General features: G+C 44.8%; 1 protein-coding gene across 4 annotated transcripts in view; it reads right to left on the bottom strand.

The window, feature by feature from the left end:
- Positions 1–18,460, bottom strand: part of PDE2A (phosphodiesterase 2A) — a 733,167-nt gene that overhangs the window by 657,838 nt on the left and 56,869 nt on the right. Inside the window, exon 1 of one of the 4 annotated variants that reach the window (XM_029602060.1) lies at positions 1,773–1,948. The exons of the other annotated variants lie outside the window; for them this stretch is intronic. Coding sequence (XP_029457920.1) covers positions 1,773–1,811 — 39 coding nt within the window. The 5' untranslated portion in view covers positions 1,812–1,948. Of the gene's footprint in view, positions 1–1,772; positions 1,949–18,460 lie in introns of those variants that run through there. 4 annotated transcript variants of the gene reach the window in all.

The following is an 18,460-nucleotide window of genomic DNA, read 5'->3' as shown; positions in this document are numbered from 1 at the left end:
AACCTATAGATGAGAAATTGATAATTGCAGCATAGGACAATGGAAGACGGGTCAAGTTGGTTCACAGCTGCATAGAAAAGACTGGTAAAACGGACAAATGCAGATTCTGTGAAACAGAACTGGAGACGGTTAAACATCTCGAAGCTGGATGGGACATGCTGATGTCATACGGCCTGTATATAGAAAGGCACAACAAAATGGCACAGCTCATTGATTAGAAACTGTATATAACATCAACGTACCAAACAAACACCGGGACAAAATTGGGAATAGAAGAGAATGAAGAAGTTGTGATTATCTAGAATATTCCTATTCCAGCCAACAGGAAGATCGATACTAGAAAACCAGATATTGTAGTGAAGGAGAAAAACACAAGAATGGCATTGCTGATAGAGGTGTGTCAGTACACAGCGACGATTCTGTGAATTGTATGGAGAAAGAGAAGATCCTTAAGTACCAAGAGATGCAATCAGAGACCAAGAAAATGTGGCAGAAAGATACTGAAATAGTCCCAATTATATTGGGTGCCAATGGCCTGATTAAGAAGAATGTCCAAGCACACCTTGGAAATTCAAAGTTATATTCTATGAATTCCAGGAGGCAGCTCTCTTTAGTACAATGAAAGTGCTAAGAAGGGCATAGGAGTAGTAAATTCTAGACATGAATATCACTTCTAACATACCCTGACTTACGAATAAGGTTCATTCCTGTCAAGGTATATGTAAAACAATCCCATTTGGAGTCATGCCCTCCTAAGCCCAGGATCTTCTGTGCTTTCTTGGGAGAAGGAGGAGAGTAAAGATTGTGCCAACTCCTAGTGTCTACGGTGACTAACAGGAAATATGACCGTGCAGAAAGAGTGCAGATCATCTTCCGCAGAAAACCTTAAAAGTCGCCAATTGTTTTGCACTGGCTCTGATATCACATCATTGTGCACTGAATGAATCAATCAGATTCCGCACCCTGAGAGCTAAATTGGGTAATCTGGGGCAGTGTAAGAATTTCCAACTGAATGACTTTGTGGCCAGTCTTTTAGTTGATAAAGTGCGTATCTGTTGCCCATTACTTTGGAAGGCACTGTGCTGAAGAAACTCACGTTTCTTTTAACAGACTGCGATTCCATACACACTCCAGTGGTCAGATGGTGCAGACTGAGCTGGAATAAGACCTCACTGAAATTGCTCAGTCAGTGAGGTGACAGTTTAACATGGACGGATTTGCCACTCCAAATTTTAATCTTTGGGAAATAGTGAACTGCCAGTACTTCATCCACCCTAGCAAGCACTGATGAGTGGGCAGGTGGTGAAGCAGTGATAAAAAGAACAGAGAAGGAACGGATTCACCACTCGGGTCTGGCCCAAGGTCATAACCTTTGGAATCGGAGTCAGATTCAGATCTCTGTCTAATCTCCTCCACAGCGTAACTGAAAAAAAACAATCTCTGATCTAGTGACAAGCAAAACCCTACATGCCCTAGCACTTGCTATAATTAGACTGGGCTTTAAATTTATTTACGCGGAACATCAAAAGAGAAAACAGAAACATGAATTTTTTTCTAGCAGTGAAAATCTGCAGTACTACAGTAGTAGCAAAAGCCACCCACAAAGGGCAGCAAGTGCCATAGCCCAAGGAACGCCTTAGAAATGGTTATTCTCACGACTGAAGGCATCACCCAGCTCCCTCTAAATCAACTATAACTGCGTGATCAGCTGAAGAGGAGCCTGCCACAGGAGTCAAGTTCCTCAACATGACCCCCCCCCCCTTCACTCCTACCTCAAGGGCGAAGGCCATGATATCCTCCAAACTGGACATCCCAAGCTGCGCCAGGGCATGGAGCAGTGCAGGTAAAAAAACAAAAAATGTTATTAAAAGCAGAGCCCGGAGTCAGGCAGTTTCCAGCAGGTCAGCAGCAGAGGGAAATGAGAGGTGAAGAGAAGCACGCAGGGCTGCCTAATGACAGGACACCCGTCCGACTTCCTCTGGAGCGAGAGCAGGAAGCAGCCAGACTACCCAGCACTCCGATTCCTGCTTAACTAAGGCAATTTGAATAGCAAATCAATGCAAAAAAAAAAACCAAAACAAGAATAGACATGAAACCCTGGGGCACACTTTTAAAAGGAAGTCAGCACACAAACATTTCTTTTACTTGCATGCTTTCATGTTAATTATTTCACTTAGTTTATTTCCATTTATTAACCACTTTCATAGATTACAAAATGTAAACCAAGCATTGTGCAAAGTTCAGAACGCATACAGCATGACAACACAGAGCAGGGGACTTTCAAAGACTTTTACGCACATAAAACCATAAATGTCTATTCTGTGCGCATAACAGTATGCCCATAACCTGGATTTGAGCAGAGGTGAGGCTTGGACATATCCTTTGTGATTTTCAAAAGTACGCGCCTATGGAACCCCACACAAGTTAGGCCCTGCTTAGAGCAAGTGGGATGCCTTGCAGGATCAGATGTGTGTGTACTTGGCAAATTAATCCAGGAGTTTCAAAGCAAAATTCTGTGCATACGTTCATGCTGAACATACTCGATACGCTTAAGTATGTTTGCAATCTAGAAAACTTTTAAACCCATCACTACTTAAATATAAAAGTGACCAACTCTCTTCCTCTCCCCCCCACATGCTCTCTGAAAACAGCACGTGAAAGTCTGCCATCCTGGTGCAGCAGCTTGTTTGGTACGGTACGTGTTGCTGGGAAATGTCTCAGTTCAGACCCGGTGAGTAGAGGCTGCAAAGGCAGTCATTAGTGCCCGGCCTGCTGACTGATCTTCAGGTGTGCTCCATGTTACGGAGGTCCAGGGATTGCTCACTGAGGACAGAGAGGGAAGAGATCGGTGTACCTGCTGAGGAGCAGACTGTAAAGGACAGAAGAATACACCTAGCCAGGGAAACAGCAGGTGAGGTGAGCATTTGACCAGAAGGAACGGTTCTGCATGACTCATGATGAGGGAGACTCAGAGGAAGTGTGAGGGAATCCTTTACGGAGAGGGTGGTGAATGTCTGGAATCAACTATCGGCAAAGGAAGTTGTAATGCAAGCATTTATAGAACCCGAAGCATGTCTGGAGCAAATGCAGTGGCAAACATAAAGGCGAGGGAGGGAGATGACTGCAGACTGAGGAGTCGAGCAATCAGTAGGGACAACTGAAAATGTAACATCAGGACTTGCTAGAGACAAAGTTCCTGGATGTAATAAATGATTGCTTCATGGAGCAATTGGTTCAGGAACCAACAAGAGAGGGAGCTATTTTAGTTTAATTCTTAGTGGAACGCAGGATTTGGTGAGAGAGGCAACGATGGTGGGGCCACTTGGCAACAGTGATCATAACATGATCAAATTTAAACTAATAACTGGAAGGGGGACAATAAGTAAATCTACAACTCTAAAGGGAAACTTTGATAAAATGAGGAAAATAGTTAGAAAAAACTGAAAGGTGCAGCTGCAAAGGTTAAAAGTGTTCAACAGGCTTGGACATTGTTTAAAAATACAATCCTAGAGGTGCAGTCCATATGTATTCGCGCATTAAGAAAGGTGGAAGGAAGGCAAAATGATTACAGTCATGGTTAAAAGGTGAGGTGAAAGAGGCTATTTTAGCCAAAAAAACATCCTTCAAAACTTGGAAGAAGGATCCATCTGAAGAAAATAGGATAAAACATAAGCATTGTCAAGTTAAGTGTAAAACATTGATAAGACAGGCGAAGAGAGAATTTGAATTGAAGTTGGCCATAGAGGCAAAAACTCATAATAAAAACTTTTTAAAATATATCCGAAGCAAGAAACCTGTGAGGGAGTCGGTTGGACCATTAGATGACCAAGGGGTTAAAGGGGCTCTTAGGGAAGATAAGGCCATTGCAGAAAGACTAAATGAATCTTTGCTTCCGTGTTTACTAATGAGGATGTTGGGGAGATACCAGTTCCAGAGATGGTTTTCAGGGGTGATGAGTCAGACAAATTGAACAAAATCACTGTGAACCTGGAAGATGTAGTAGGCCAGACTGACAAACTAAAGAGTGGCAAATCACCTGGACTGGATGGTATGCATCCTAGGGTACTGAAGGAACTAAAAAAATGAAATTTCTGATCTAGTAGTTAAAATTTGTAACCTATCATTAAAATCATCCATTGTACCTGAAGACTGGAGGGTGTCCAATGTAACCCCAATATTTAAAAAAAGGCTCCAGGGGCGAGCCGGGTAACTATAGACCAGTGCCGGGAAAAATAGTGGAAACTATTCTCAAGATCAAAATCAGAGCATATAGAAAGACATGGTTTAATGGAACACAGTCAACATGGATTTACCCAAGGGAAGTCTTGCCTAACAAACCTGCTTCATTTTTTTGAAGGGGTTAATAAACATGTGGATAAAGGTGAACCAGTAGTGTATTTGGATTTTCAGAAGGCGTTTGAAAAAGTCCCTCATGAGAGGCTTCTAAGAAAACTAAAAAGTCATGGGATAGGACGCGATGTCCTTTCGTGGATTACAAACTGATTAAAAGACAGGAAACAGAGAATAGGATTAAATGGTCAATTTTCTCAGTGTAAAAGGGTAAACAGTGGAGTGCCTCAGGGATCTGTACTTGGACCGGTGCTTTTCAATATATATATAAATGATCTGGAAAGGAATACGATGAGTGAGGTTATCAAATTTATGGATGATACAAAATTATTCAAAGTAGTTAAATCACAAGCGGATGTGATACATTACAGGAGGACCTTGCAAGACTGGAAGATTGGGCATCCAAACGGCAGATGAAATTTAATGTGGACAAGTGCAAGGTGTTGCATATAAGGAAAAATAACCCTTGCTGTAGTTACACAATGTTAGGTTCCATATTAGGAGCTACCACCAGGAAAAAGATCTAAGCATCATAGTGGATAATACTTTAAAATCATCGGCTCAGTGTGCTGCGGCAGTCAAAAAAGCAAACAGAATGTTAGGAATTATTAGGTAAGGAATGGTTAATAAAATGGAAAATGTCATAATGCCTCTATATCGCTCCATGGTGAGACCACACCTTGAATACTGTTTACAATTCTGGATGCCGCATCTCAGAAAGATATAGTTGCGATGGAGAAGGTTCAGAGAAGGGCAACCAAAATGATAAATTGGATGGAACAGCTCCCCTATGAGGAAAGGCTGAAGAGGTTAGGGCTGTTCAGCTTGGAGAAGAGACGGCTGAGGGGGGATATGATAGAGGTCTTTAAGATCATGAGAGGTCTTGAAAGAGTAGATGTGACTCGGTTATTTACACTTTCGAATAATAGAAGGACTAGGGGGCATTCCATGAAGTTAGCAAGTAGCACATTTAAGACTAATCAGAGAAAATTCTTTTTCACTCAACGCACAATAAAGCTCTGGAATTTGTTGCCAGAGGATGTGGTTAGTGCAGTTAGTGTAGCTGGGTTCAAAAAAGGTTTGGATAAGTTCTTGGAGGAGAAGTCCATTAACGACTATTAATCAAGTTTACTTAAGGAGTAACCACTGCTATTAATTGCATCAGTGGCATGGGATCTTCTTAGTGTTTGGATAATTGCCAGGTTCTTGTGGCCTGGATTGGCCTCTGTTGGAAACAGGATGCTGGGCTTGATGGATCCTTGGTCTGACCCAGCATGGCAATTTCTTATGTTCTTAACTGAACCTATCGGGTGGGCTAATAGATTCTTCTCAACTTGCTATGCAGACTGTTATAAAGTTACCCTCATAAGTCTCAAGATGACAACATAGCAATACATGAATCAGACACGTGACAATACTCAACATAACAGAGAAAGGGGCCATGCAAAAAAAAGCATGGAAAGAGGGCGCTGAAAAGTCAGCGCCCGCTTTCTTAACACACGCATGGCGCCCGCAAGGGGGCACCATGCTATATTGTAATTAGGGCGTCGCATTATCAAGGAGGCGCTAGGGACGCTTGCGCAACCTTAGCGCCTCCTTGCTAACGCGACCCCACAGTTACCGGCGTTCTGCCAGTTGTGAACACCGACAAACTCGGCTGCGGCCCGCCCATTATGAAAACTGATGCTGAGTTTATCGGCGTCGTTGTTCATAACGCAGCCGGCCGGTTATGAAAACCGATGCCGAGCATATCGGCGGTCTTTTTAATGCGGCCGGCTGAGTTTTTTTTTTAAACTTTTAAAAGAAGTACAGAAAAGCAGTTTTTTCTGCTTTTCTGTACTTCTTTTCAATGCACTCAGCTATTAATGCTTGCTGCAGACAGGCGTTAATAGGTGAGCGATAAATGTGCGTCTGAGATGCACATTTTATTTGCATTGGCGTGAATGAGTAATAGCCTCATTCACATGCATCTGCATGCGATGAGCGCTATTACATTCACTCCGTGTCCGCCGCGCGTTAAATAGGCGCTAATCCCCCTATTGCATTAGGGGGTGGATTAGCGCCTATTTAACCCGTGTCCGACTGCGGGTTATACAGTGTGCTCGGCTGAGCGCAGTGTATTGCATCGGCCCCTCACAAGGTAAACCCTCGATCATGCCCAACCATCCAAAGTCAGCATTACAAATTATCTAGACGCTCTGCCTCTATAAGTGGATGCCGGAGTTTTTCCTGGACTTTCCTCCATTCTTCTGCACTTGATCTTCTCCTAAAATCATGCTGTAATATACATTTCTTAGACCAGGAGTCCCTAACCAATTTAAAGGAAGGGACCCATGCGACATTTCAAATCACCCAGAGGGCCAGGAGGGAGATTCCCCTTAAGAGCTTTGACGAGCAAGGGGAGTGAGACCCCTTGGACGTCTGATGAGTGGGGGAGGGGGGGCTCCTCTCTCATACTCTGGGCCAATCAATGATTTGAAATTCCACAAACGGAGGGAGGTAGGGATGGCTCCCAGAGAGATACGGCAGATAGAATATCAGTACAAATATCTGTAGGAAGGTGGAAATCCTGCCAAACCTTACCTCAGTGTCTGCATCTGCCTGTGGGGGTGCGGGTGAATGGCAGTGGGGGGGCTCTTTGTGATGCATTCTCTCCCAACTCACAACCCTCCAAACGCTCCTGCTCTCTCTTTCTCTCTACTTCCTTCAACTTTCTCACCCCTTTCCTCCCCCTCTCCCTTTCCTTCTCTAACTTACAATCCCTTTTCCCTCTTCTTCCCCTCCTTACTCCTACATTGTCTTCCCCTCCCCTCACTCTCTCTTCCCTTCTGTCTCTTCTCATTCCCCTGCCCTTCATCTTGCCAGGCTTTATCTTCTGCTGGCAGGCTCTGCAAAATCACCAGCACTGAAGCATTCACTTCTGCCGCATGTGGCAAAAAGTGGCAAAAAGAAAAAGTAAACCTTGCTCTACAAGCTGATTCGGCTGCAGATAGGAGCTCGGAGGCCTACAAGCCATGGTGTGGGGACTCCCATCTTAGACCAAAGAGCAAGGTATGCTCTGTTATAGGCCAGACTGCTCCGGTTTCATTCCACCCCCTACCCCCACCTCATTGCTTTGCTGCTCATTCTGAGGTACCGAGGATGTCCCGGTAACTGCAAAGTTTTAAAAGGAATAGCCTGGTAGCTTGGTCCTCACCATGAAAGTCGCTCAAATATTCTTTTTCAGCTATTTTAACTGAAGCTCGTCTGCGGAGCTGGAGAAACCTACAAAGGCCGGCAGCATACACGGAGGAGACAGGTCTTAAGATCTTGTACACACACAAAACACAAGAATCCTTCAAACAGCATTCCCCCAGGACCGCCACAGCCCCGGGCGACATTAAAAGAAGAAAGCTTGAGAAAAAACAGAACCAACAACAACTGTTGAAGAGATAAGAAACAGAAATGAAACAAAAGGGTTTTATCTTTGATTTTCTTCCCTCTTCTCGGTCCTTCACTCCTTTTTACTGGGTATCTCCCCATTATCCTCTACAGTAAACACCGAAGAAATCATTTAATCTTTCCCCGATGGCCTTATCTTCTCTAAGTGCCCCTTTAACCCCTTCTTCATCCAAGGGTCCAACTGACTCCCTCACAGGCTTTCTGCTTCGGATATATTTTAAAAAGTTTTTACTGTGAGTTTTTGCCTCTACAGCCAACTTCTTTTCAAATTCTCTCTTAGCCTGTCCTATCAATGTCTTACATTTCACTTGCCAATGTTTATGCTTTATCCTATTTTCTTCTGTTGGATCCTTCTTCCAATTTTTGAATGAAGATCTTTTGGCTAAAATAGCTTCTTTCACCTCCCCTTTTAACCATGCCGGTAATCGTTTTGCCTTCCTTCCACCTTTCTTAATGTGTGGAATACATCTGGACTGTGCTTCTAGAATGGTATTTTTTTTTTTTTAATGATGTCTATGCCTGTTGCACATTTTTTACCTTTGTAGCTGCTCCTTTCTAACTATTTTTCTCATTTTATCAAAGTTTTGGGAGGGCGCACGCCAAGTGCACGAAGGCCCTCTTAACATCGAGGCCGCGGGGCGGGACAACCCCCCCCCCTCAATACCGGGGAGGGTATGCACATCAGGGTCATTTCCCACCCTTCGGCCAGTGGGTGCACTGTGACGTAATCAGAGGGGCTCAGGCAGGTGGCAATCACATCATGGGGAGGATTTAAACTGCTCACCCCCTCTTTCTCGGCCTTCGCTTTTGGCGCTCAGTTCGATACCGGTGCGCACAACGCCTTGCGGCAGGGGCCCGCTCAGGTGCATCCAAGCTAGCGAATCGCTCCCCCCTCCAACTCTGGCACCGCCTCCTGCCGTAAACACTGAGGTTAAGAGGAAGAGAAGGCACCTAGGTAAACTAGCACACAAGTGAGGGTAGGCAGACTGCATGGCGGGTGACGCACAGAGATGTTCTTGCTCTCTCGCGGGGTCCCGCTGAATGAGTTTAAAGCTGCATGGCAAAATTAGAGCTGAGAACACCGAGGTCTTCGGCAAAACGAGGAGCGCATGCCCGAGCCAAGCATAGAAGGGAGGGGGAGATAGCGCTGCTGAACAACACCGAGCTCCACAGATCGACGAACTGCTTGAGCTGCCGCAAGCACAGCTTGACTCGGACTCGCCTCAGCAACCCCCAGTCAACGTCGTTCAACCGGCTTCAGGCAACATAGGGCCTGCAGGGAATGGGTCAGGCAGGGAGGTCACTGTTCCTCAAGCGATTCCCAAAGGGGCAGCGTATCATGATATGGGCCCTGCAGTAGTTTTCCTGCTCTAGGCCCCTACTCGAACCCTTTCAAAGCTGGGTCACGCCGTGGGCTCAAGGGTTCACAGGACAGTCACCTCTGTGGGCCCCAAACCTCTACCCGGGATATACAGGCCATGATAGCTACATTACAGCAGCACAGGCATGGGGTTACCAGCCTATCACTGGATAGGGGATGAGCCAGCCCCTAGCAGAACCTGCTTCAAACGAAGGTCCGAACAGCCAGGCAACAGGTCCCCCGAGAGAACAGCCAGTGACAAACGCACAAGACGCGATGGTACAGGCATCTGTGTCACCTCCGTCTACATCAGTAGCAAGCCCAAATTGGCCATCACAATTTTCGCTGCCGGTTTCACACCCAATAGCGCCACCATAGGAGGTGTAGCTATTGGGAGCGAAATAGGCAGCAAAAAGGCACTTACCTTTTCGCTGTCTGCGGCGTCGGCGCAGAGTCGGCCCCGGTGGCGCCCCAACTCCTCCTCTTCCGGGGCCGACTCCGCCCCCATCCTGGTATCGCACGCGATAAGGAACCTTTCGCACGCAAAAAGTCCCTTATCGCGTGCGAGCAGCTTGGAAAATGAGGCCCTCCGTCTGGGGACAGGACAGAGGATGGAAGGACTCAAAGGAGGACGTGCTGTGTACAATGTGTGTCACATTAAGTGGGACCCAGCTAGCCATGCCCTTTATGCATACTTTCATACGCTCTCACCACTGTGTCTCTTGTTGCTGCAAGGGGCTGAGAGCAGAGTCCAGGCCTAGGCTGAGCAGTGGTGATTTTGCCGTCCATGGCACACCTGTTTAGGTCTGAAGGCACATCAATGTGCCATGGCATGCTGGTTGAGAAACACTGCTGTATGCCAGCAATACAATAGCACTTACTGGCAGCTGGCCAAACTGCTTCTTGTAAATCAGATGGGTACAAGGGCAGATGATCAGTCTACACACATACTTGCTTCATGATAGTGATGACGGCAGCTCTTCCAGTGTTCCCTTGTCTTGTTTTCATGTCTTACACCTTTTCAGCAGAGTCTCTCTGATTGTCACGGGTGATGTCAACCCTGTCAATCATGGGTCATATTGCATGCACACTGGACAGAGTAATTTTACATCCAGGATATGCTTTGGCTTTGCAAGGAGATGTCTTCCCCATTGTTTTGGTAAAAAGAGGAGAAAAGCAGGAGAGTCGCTTTGCATTGGCTGCACATACACAGAAGCTATAGATATAGAAAGTTCTCCGCGGTTTTAGCAAACAACATGTTGATCCTTTTTCCACTAGCATCAGCCTTCTGAAGTATTCCATCCTGGTTCACAGAAGTTAGCATGAGATGTCACAGACGTTAGCTTAGGTCTTGTCTTCAGCCTGTAGAACTGGACCTGGAATCTTATCCCTTGTATTATTACATAGGGTATAATATAACCTCCCTGCCTGCTGTGCCTAAGTCTCTGACCCTCTGATCCATTCTTGATCCTGGCCATACTATCGACCTCCACAGGATCTGGGGGCCAATGAGTTCCATTCTAGAAGCAAGGGGTAAACTGGCTGCTCTCGAAAGTATTCTCATCACGTCCAATCTTTCCATCTCTTGCTATCCCATATGCCAGTATGTCAATCTTACTTATTCACCTAGGATTGGATTATTTATCCTTCCCTCCCTTGCTTTCCACTTCAGTTATAAACTTAAGAGAAGAGACAACTGAGAGGAGAAATGATAGAGGTGTGGTGTGGAACAAGTGAATAGGGGACAGTTATTTACTCTTTCAAAGAGCTCTAGGACTAGGGGACACCCCATGAAACTAAGTAGTAACAAATTTAAACAAGTATTTTTTCAGTCAACGCACACTTAAAACTGTGGAATTTGCTGCCACAGAATGTGGTCAAGGCTAATAGTATATTTGAATGTTAAGAATAAGGAATGGACTTTCTTATCATCATCTGCTGGGTGCTGCGGTACTTAAAGGATATAATAAATAAATAAACACAGTCAACTGACCCGAGTGTCCATTCTTAGAGGCTGGGTTCTGGGCTCAATTGACCATTACTCTGATCCATCTTGGCATTTCTTATGTTCCTGAGCTTGATATTGTTTTTAACCAGAGCACAGCAAGTGGCATTCATAAGTAAGGTCCAGGAGAAGACGTGGTAAATGCACACACCACAGAATGCAATCAAATAACTCCAGGAGGATTTATAAATGATTAATTATTTGAAAAAGGACTCTAGATTTATGCACTACACTGCTTGGGCATTGATAAATAAGTAAAGTAAAATATAGTTTAAAAAAAAAAGAATTCACTATAAGAAATTAAATATTTATATATAGACATCTCTCATAAAAAAAAACCTGTAATGTGTTAGAAGAACAATGATACTTAGATTTTTAATGATGGAAATTCTAAAATTTATTTTACCACAATTTTTAACATTTTGTGAAAAGAAGGCAAAACCTCAGAGACTGAACACACTTAGGTAAACAAAACGTCCGGAGCTTCCAATCACAGGTTAAAAAAGACCTTCTTGATTTATTAATGCAAAAATATGTGAAAACAATGTTATGCAATACAGCAATTGCTCAAGAACTTACCTATTTAATACAAATTCCACTGAAGATGGCATTTCATCAAACTGCATTAAGATACCAAAAAGGCATGGGCTAGACAAAGGGATCCCAAGTGGCTGCAGGACAGAAATGAAGAATCCAGGTAACCTGTGGTAACCTGTGGTGTACCCTGTCTGGAGGAGGGTAACCTGCATTAGCAGCAGCTACAACCCTAAACCTGCTGGGTAGCTTGGATGGACCATTTGAGTCTTTGTCCACTGTCATTTACTGTCTTAGAGTTAATTACGGGGAAGGCCAAGAGACTATTACCCAGGCAAAAAGGAAGTGGAACTATCATGGAGGGGAGGAGAGCAGGGCCAGGGCTGTGTGTCACCTGTATGAGGGGGATGGACCAGTCACACATACACACACACATACAGTACACGTGTGAACACACTCAGTCGCAGCAGAAACAGTGGGGCTGGCAGGGCTCGTCTCTTCAATCTTGGCCATTCTCCTTCACGGCCTCCTCTTCCTGATCGTGCCAGGAAACTGTACAACAATGAAGGCCATGTGGCTGCTCCTGACTCAGGTTCAGCAGGCCTGGGGGGATCCAGAAATGATCCACGCCACCACCGGCTCTACACCTTCTCTGCAAGGGAGCTGGCTCTACCCTGCCCACTTAATGCACCGGAAGAAAGGTGGCAGAAGACCATTCTGAGTTGTTCGGCCAGACATGAAGCCCTGAGTAACAGACACAAAAACAGGGTTGAATTAGCACAAATTTGAAACTTGTCAGCTGTACTGCTAAATCATTAAGGCCGGGACTGAAGCTTTAGCAACTGGCACTGCTGCTGCTAAATTTCAAACTTATGCTAATCCAACCTCTTTTCTATTTGCTCTTCAGTATCACCTCTTCCCTATAGAGCAGGAGGGAAGGGGCCGCTTTGGGGAGCTCCTCTGTCTGCTCCGGGCTGATCCCCTTCCTCTCCTCTTCCCTGCAGGCTTGCTTGAAGCAGAACACCCCAGCCACTCTGCCTCTTAAATCTGAAAAGATGTGCTGGAACTGTGTTCCTGGCCATTCCCCCACAAATATAACCCTGGGATTACCAAAATTATCAACTTCCCAAAACAGAAGCCGAGAGACTGTTTCATTATCCAGCTCTGAACAATGCCTACTCTGTCTGCTGGTTGGAGTTACTGTACAAAGTGGCCTTATCTGCAAGAGACATCTTACTGACATGTGAAATTCCACCGGGAATCCCAAGGAGGCAGGTTGGGAAATTCCTCATTTGGGTGAGACACTTTCAGTGTAGTTGGCTTCAAAAATGTGTTTGCAATAGGCAGGTCAGCTCAGCACCGTTCAAAATGGGATTCATGGTCCACTCCGTTGGAGACAAAGAGAAGTACAGTGTCTGGGCAGGGGCATAAGCTGGGAGAGGCCAGGAGTCTGGGAGCCAGCGTTCTGCTGCCTTAAGGACAATAAGATCCGGGAATGGGACCGAAGATCAGGACTAGAATGTGAACAGGAATCAGGAGAGCAGCTGAGGACCAGGACTGAAACAGAAACCAGGAGAGGACCAAGATGAGGGCAGGAACCAGGAACACAGGAACAAGACCAGGCAACAGGAAATCACACTGAAAACTCTGTGGGGCCTATTGGACCAAATGGGTGTCAGGCTAGAATAGACCTCTATCTGGGACCCGCCTCCGGAGGTGGGTTTCCCTAACTCGCTTCACCTTAGTATTTTCTGCAGGGTTCTTGATGATTCAGAGTTCCTGTGGCTCCAGTGCAGAATCCCCTGGTCCCGAACACACAAGGTCGCAGATTCAGTCTCCGCTGCCCCTGTCAATGGGTCTGTGCATACTTGTGAATTTGGTATGTTTATACTGGCACTGTACAAATTACATACAGGTATGTGTCCCTGCCCCAAAGAGCTTACCATCTATAAAGGTATCCGACACAACAGCAGACAAGCATTAAGAGGCAGATGCAGCATTAGAACCTTGGTCCTGACGCCCACAAGATGGCTGCCTGAGTAGTCCCGCCTGTGAGAAGCTCCCGAACTTCGCCTCTGAAATTGTATTGCCGAGGAACTATTATGCTCCATACTAAAAGGAAGGCGAGGGTACGGGGGGGGGATAAAGATGACATCTACCCCGTTAGAGTCACGTCAACCCCTCATCGGGAGCTTTTTCGCGGCGGTACCGCCTGTAACTCCTGGAGAGCATGTCGCTGAGAGAGCGGAAATGGAGCGTGATCTGCTTTCCCCGACATCGGAAACATCTCTTAGCCCCGGGTCTCCGCGCAGACCGGCACCACCAGGACTCGACGAAGAAAGAGGGATCTATGGAGGCTGCAGCCCCCCATGAGAGGGAAGGAGCAGCCAGACAAGGAATACCAACTGAAGGATTTGTCAGCTCAGAGCAAACGGCAAAGGTACAGCCCCAGAGGGGTAATGGCGACCCGGGACTGAATAATGCCGTCAGGCTGGGTAGCTCGAGTTTGGATATTGGTGCCGGGGATATAGTGGGAGGAAGAGGCGAGCGAAAAGAGATACCTAAGACTGAGAGATTCATAATACCATCTACAGAAATGACCTTAACAATGATTTGGAATGCATTACAAGCGTTGGAAAAGGCAGTTGTGGACCTCACCAAAGAAATTCGGGAAGTTAAAGATCAAGTAACTAAGAATGCAATTGAATTAACACAGCGAGAAGTAAGAGTGCAAACAATGGAAGGTCGTTTAAAGGAAGTGGAAAAAATTCAAAGTGAATCTGTTGTCAACAAGAGACTGGAGAATACTGAAAACTCTTTGAGATCTCACAATTTAAGATTTTTGAATTTCCCAGTCCTGAGAAATATTACACCGCTTGAGTTGTTTAGATTATATATATCACAGATTTTGAAGATGCCTGAAGAAGTGAAACCTGTTGTGACCAAAGCTTATTATTTAGCAAGTGCAGAGTCTAACCGTGGAAATATGGAAGAACAGATATTACTACACTACTTGAATCTTCACAGGAGATGATAGTATCCCAGAGGAGAACTTTATTGATTTCTTTTGCGTTTCTTATGGATAAAAATAACGTGTTTAAGTATTTCTTTAGAAATAGTCAAGAAAAAAATTGGCCACTGTTGGAAACAGGATGCTGGGCTTGATGGACCCTTGGTCTGACCCAGTATGGCATTTTCTTATGTTCTTAAATTTTTGGTCACAAATTGTGGTGTCACCCTGATAGAGTTAAATCAACCCAAATGAGACGTAAATCTTTTCTCAATATGAGAGCTGAAGCGGTTCAAAAGGGGGCTCAATTTAAACTGTATTTCCCATGCAAATGTCATATTACCTATCAGGAACAGAAATATATTTTCTTAGAACCCTCTCAGCTTAGGGACTTCTTGGCCTCTCGCTCCTAGAATGTCTCACTATAAGCGGAAAAAAATTTAACAGGCCAAGTGTCTTCTCAGGTCTCTTTTCCTGTAGTAATATATTACATTGGTTGTTCGCTCCATTTTCATGGGCTTCTCCGTATTTCCTTTATTGTTAAAATACAAATTAATAATTGTTTCATTATTACTATTACTATGATTATTGTATTATTTCTTTTGTATTTTATAATTTCTAAACAAGTTTTAACTTGTATGTATATTAAAAATTTGAGAAATAAAAAAAAGAACCTTGGTCCTACTGGCTTCCCAGTCCATTAACCAGTAGATATTAGTGATGTGCAAAGCCTGAATCATATTTCCTGCTGTTCAGGCCTTTGAAATTCGGGGGTGGGAAACCCGAATTTTGGGTTAGCACACGCTAACATTTTAACGTTAGCATGCACTAACCCGAAAACAAATTTTTACCGAAATTTCAGGAAAAATGTGTTCAGGATTCATTGTCCCTGAAACAGGATGAATTAGGCAATTTTGTTGAAATTGCCTAATTCGTCCTGAACGAATGCACATCCCTAGCAGATATATATTTTTAGGCCGTCTCCACACATACCATGACAAGAATGAACCTCACTTGTTAGCAGGGGTATCTTGGGAATAGTCTCAGTCTCTCAAATTTACTGCTAAAGCTCATCTTAATGGTTGCATTGTGCCAGAGACCTTCTTTCTGGAGTGCACAGGATGTAATATGAACGGGCAGCACAAAGCTGCGCATGGAAGTCCTTTATAATCAGGCCGGTGGCACTCCAGACAGTTGGGACTATTTCTGTGTCTTTCTGCCACATTTTCTTGGTCTCTGATTGCTTTTCTTGGTCTTTAAAAGATTTTCCCTCCATGCACTGTACAGAGTAATCTCAAGGAGTGGAGGAGTAGCCTAGTAGTTAGAGTAGGGGGGCTATGAGCCAGGAGTCCAGGGTTTGAGTCCCACTGTCACTCCTTGTGACCATGGGCAAGTCACTTTACCCTCCATTGTCTCAGCTTCAAACTTAGATTGTAAGCCCTCTGGGGATAGGGAAATACCTACAGTACCTGAATGTGATCTGCTTTGAAGCGCTGAATAAAGTATGAAAAAGCAGAATATCTAAATAAATAAAATTTGCAAAGCCATCTTGTGCTTTCTTCGTTTACCACATTTTCTGGTTTTCTTGCATTAAGCTTTTTATCAGTTGGAATGGGAATGATCACAACATCTTCTTTCTCTACAATTCTCTCAGGTTTGTAATTCAGTATGTTTGTGGTTAGAATATAAGAACATAAGAAACTGCCATGCTGGGTCAGACCAAGGGTCCATCAAGCCCAGCATCCTGTTTCCAACAGAGGCCAAACCAGGCCACAAGAACCTGGCAATTACCCAAACACCAAGAAGATCCCATGCTACTGATGCAATTAATAGCAGTGGCTATTCCTTAAGTAAACTTGATTAATAGCAGTTAATGGACTTCTCCTCCAAGAACTTATCCAAACCTTTTTTTGAACCCAGCTACACTAACTGCACTAACCACATCCTCTGGCAACAAATTCCAGAGCTTTATTGTGCGTTGAGTGAAAAAGAATGTTCTCCGATTAGTCTTAAATGTGCTATTTGCTAACTTCATGGAATGCCCCCTAGTCCTTCTATTACAGCGATGTTGATGTATTTACACATTTATTGTATTTACACATTTTTCAGTGTTCTTCCTGTTATTAGCCATTGTTTGATCAGTCAGCCAGAACAATCGATTTCTGCAGTTTGCCAGATCTTGAGGGAGAGATGTAAAATATTTGAGCCAAACTGGGTACTCCATCAGGGTCAGAACATTTCCAGTTTGGGACTTTATTAAGCTGGTTTCCAACACTTTTGTTGTTACTTCAGGCCATTCCATGGTTATGATGTTTGCCTCAGTGGTGTAGCTATCAGTGGGTCTGGGTGGGTCATGGCCCACCCAATCAGCATTGCCCAGTGGCCCATAAAGAGAGAGCACAGTGGACCACTGGGCATACATATGCAGGGAAGCGGCAACAGAGAAGGGGAGGCAACCCGCGAGGCTGAGGATGGACCCCATCCCACCAGTGGCCGAGAAGAGGAGGAGGTCCAGGCAGCCGCCAGTGGATCTCAAACCGGCAAATGAAAAGGAGAGGCTGCCAGAAGCCCCCATCCCACTGGTAGTCAAAGAAAAAAAATAAACCACCTCACCCGGAAAGAGCCCGTTTTCCCAGTCCTCCAAGTGTGCTGGCCCTGTGGAATGCAAAACGTGTGTGGACAGCAGGCGCTCTATGCTGATCTCATGCATCGCAAGATCAGCATACAGGAAGTGCCTTTCCTGCGAGTTTTGAATACCATGGGAAAGGCACACGAGAAGCAGTCTGTTGGGCGGTGTGTGTGTTGTGCGTGTGGTGCGTGTGTGTGAATGGAAGCCTGCCTGGGAGGGTGTGAATGGGAGCCTACCTGGGGTTGGTGAATGGGAGCCTACTTGAGTGTGTGTGTGTGTGAGGGAGTAGCAGTCTGCATATGAGAGCCTGTGTGTTTGTGTGTGTATGGAAATGAGAGCCTGTGTGTGTGGAAAAGTAGCACATTTAAAACTAATTGGAAAAAGTTATTTTCACTCAATGCACAATTAAACACTGGAATTTGTTGCCAGGGGATACAGTTAGTATAGCTGTGTTTAAAAAAGGATTGGATAAGTTCTTGGAGGAGAAGTCCATTACCTGCTATTAATCAAGTTGACTAAGAAAATAACTACTGCTATTACTAGCATCAGTAGCATGGGATAGACTTAGTGTTTGGGTACCTGCCAGGTACTTGTAGCCTTGATTGTCCACTGTTGGAAACAGGATGCTGGGCTTGATGGACCCTTGGTCTGACCCATTATGGCATTTTTTATGAAATGGAAACCTGCGTGTGAGAGAGCATGTGAGAGTGAGACCCTGTGTGTATGTGATTGTGAGAATGGGAGCCTTCGTATAAGATCACATGAGAGACAACATGAGAGTGGCAGCGGGAACCTGTGTGTATGTAGAAAGAGCGTGCAAGAATGGGATCCTGTGTCAAAGAAAGCTTGAGTGTGAGAGAGGCGCATGTGAGAGAGAGAGTGTGTGTGTGTGTGTGTAAGGAAGGAAAGAAGACAGGAGGACAGAGAAGATACAGAAGGAATAAAAGACTGAAAAGGGAATAAGGAAAAGACAGACAAAGGGGGAAGAAAGAGACTGGGACCAACTGATTAGAAAAATAAGATCAGACAACAAAGGTAAAAAAACTTGTTTTGCCTCTCAGCAATTGAAATATGCCGTCTATGGGAATCTGCATTTCTTATATATTTGTATTTTGCTTTTTCTTCAGTATT

This window comes from Rhinatrema bivittatum, chromosome 5 (assembly GCF_901001135.1).
Source record: "Rhinatrema bivittatum chromosome 5, aRhiBiv1.1, whole genome shotgun sequence".
NCBI lineage: Eukaryota > Metazoa > Chordata > Amphibia > Gymnophiona > Rhinatrematidae > Rhinatrema > Rhinatrema bivittatum.
This window is presented reverse-complemented; position numbering and strand designations above follow the sequence as displayed.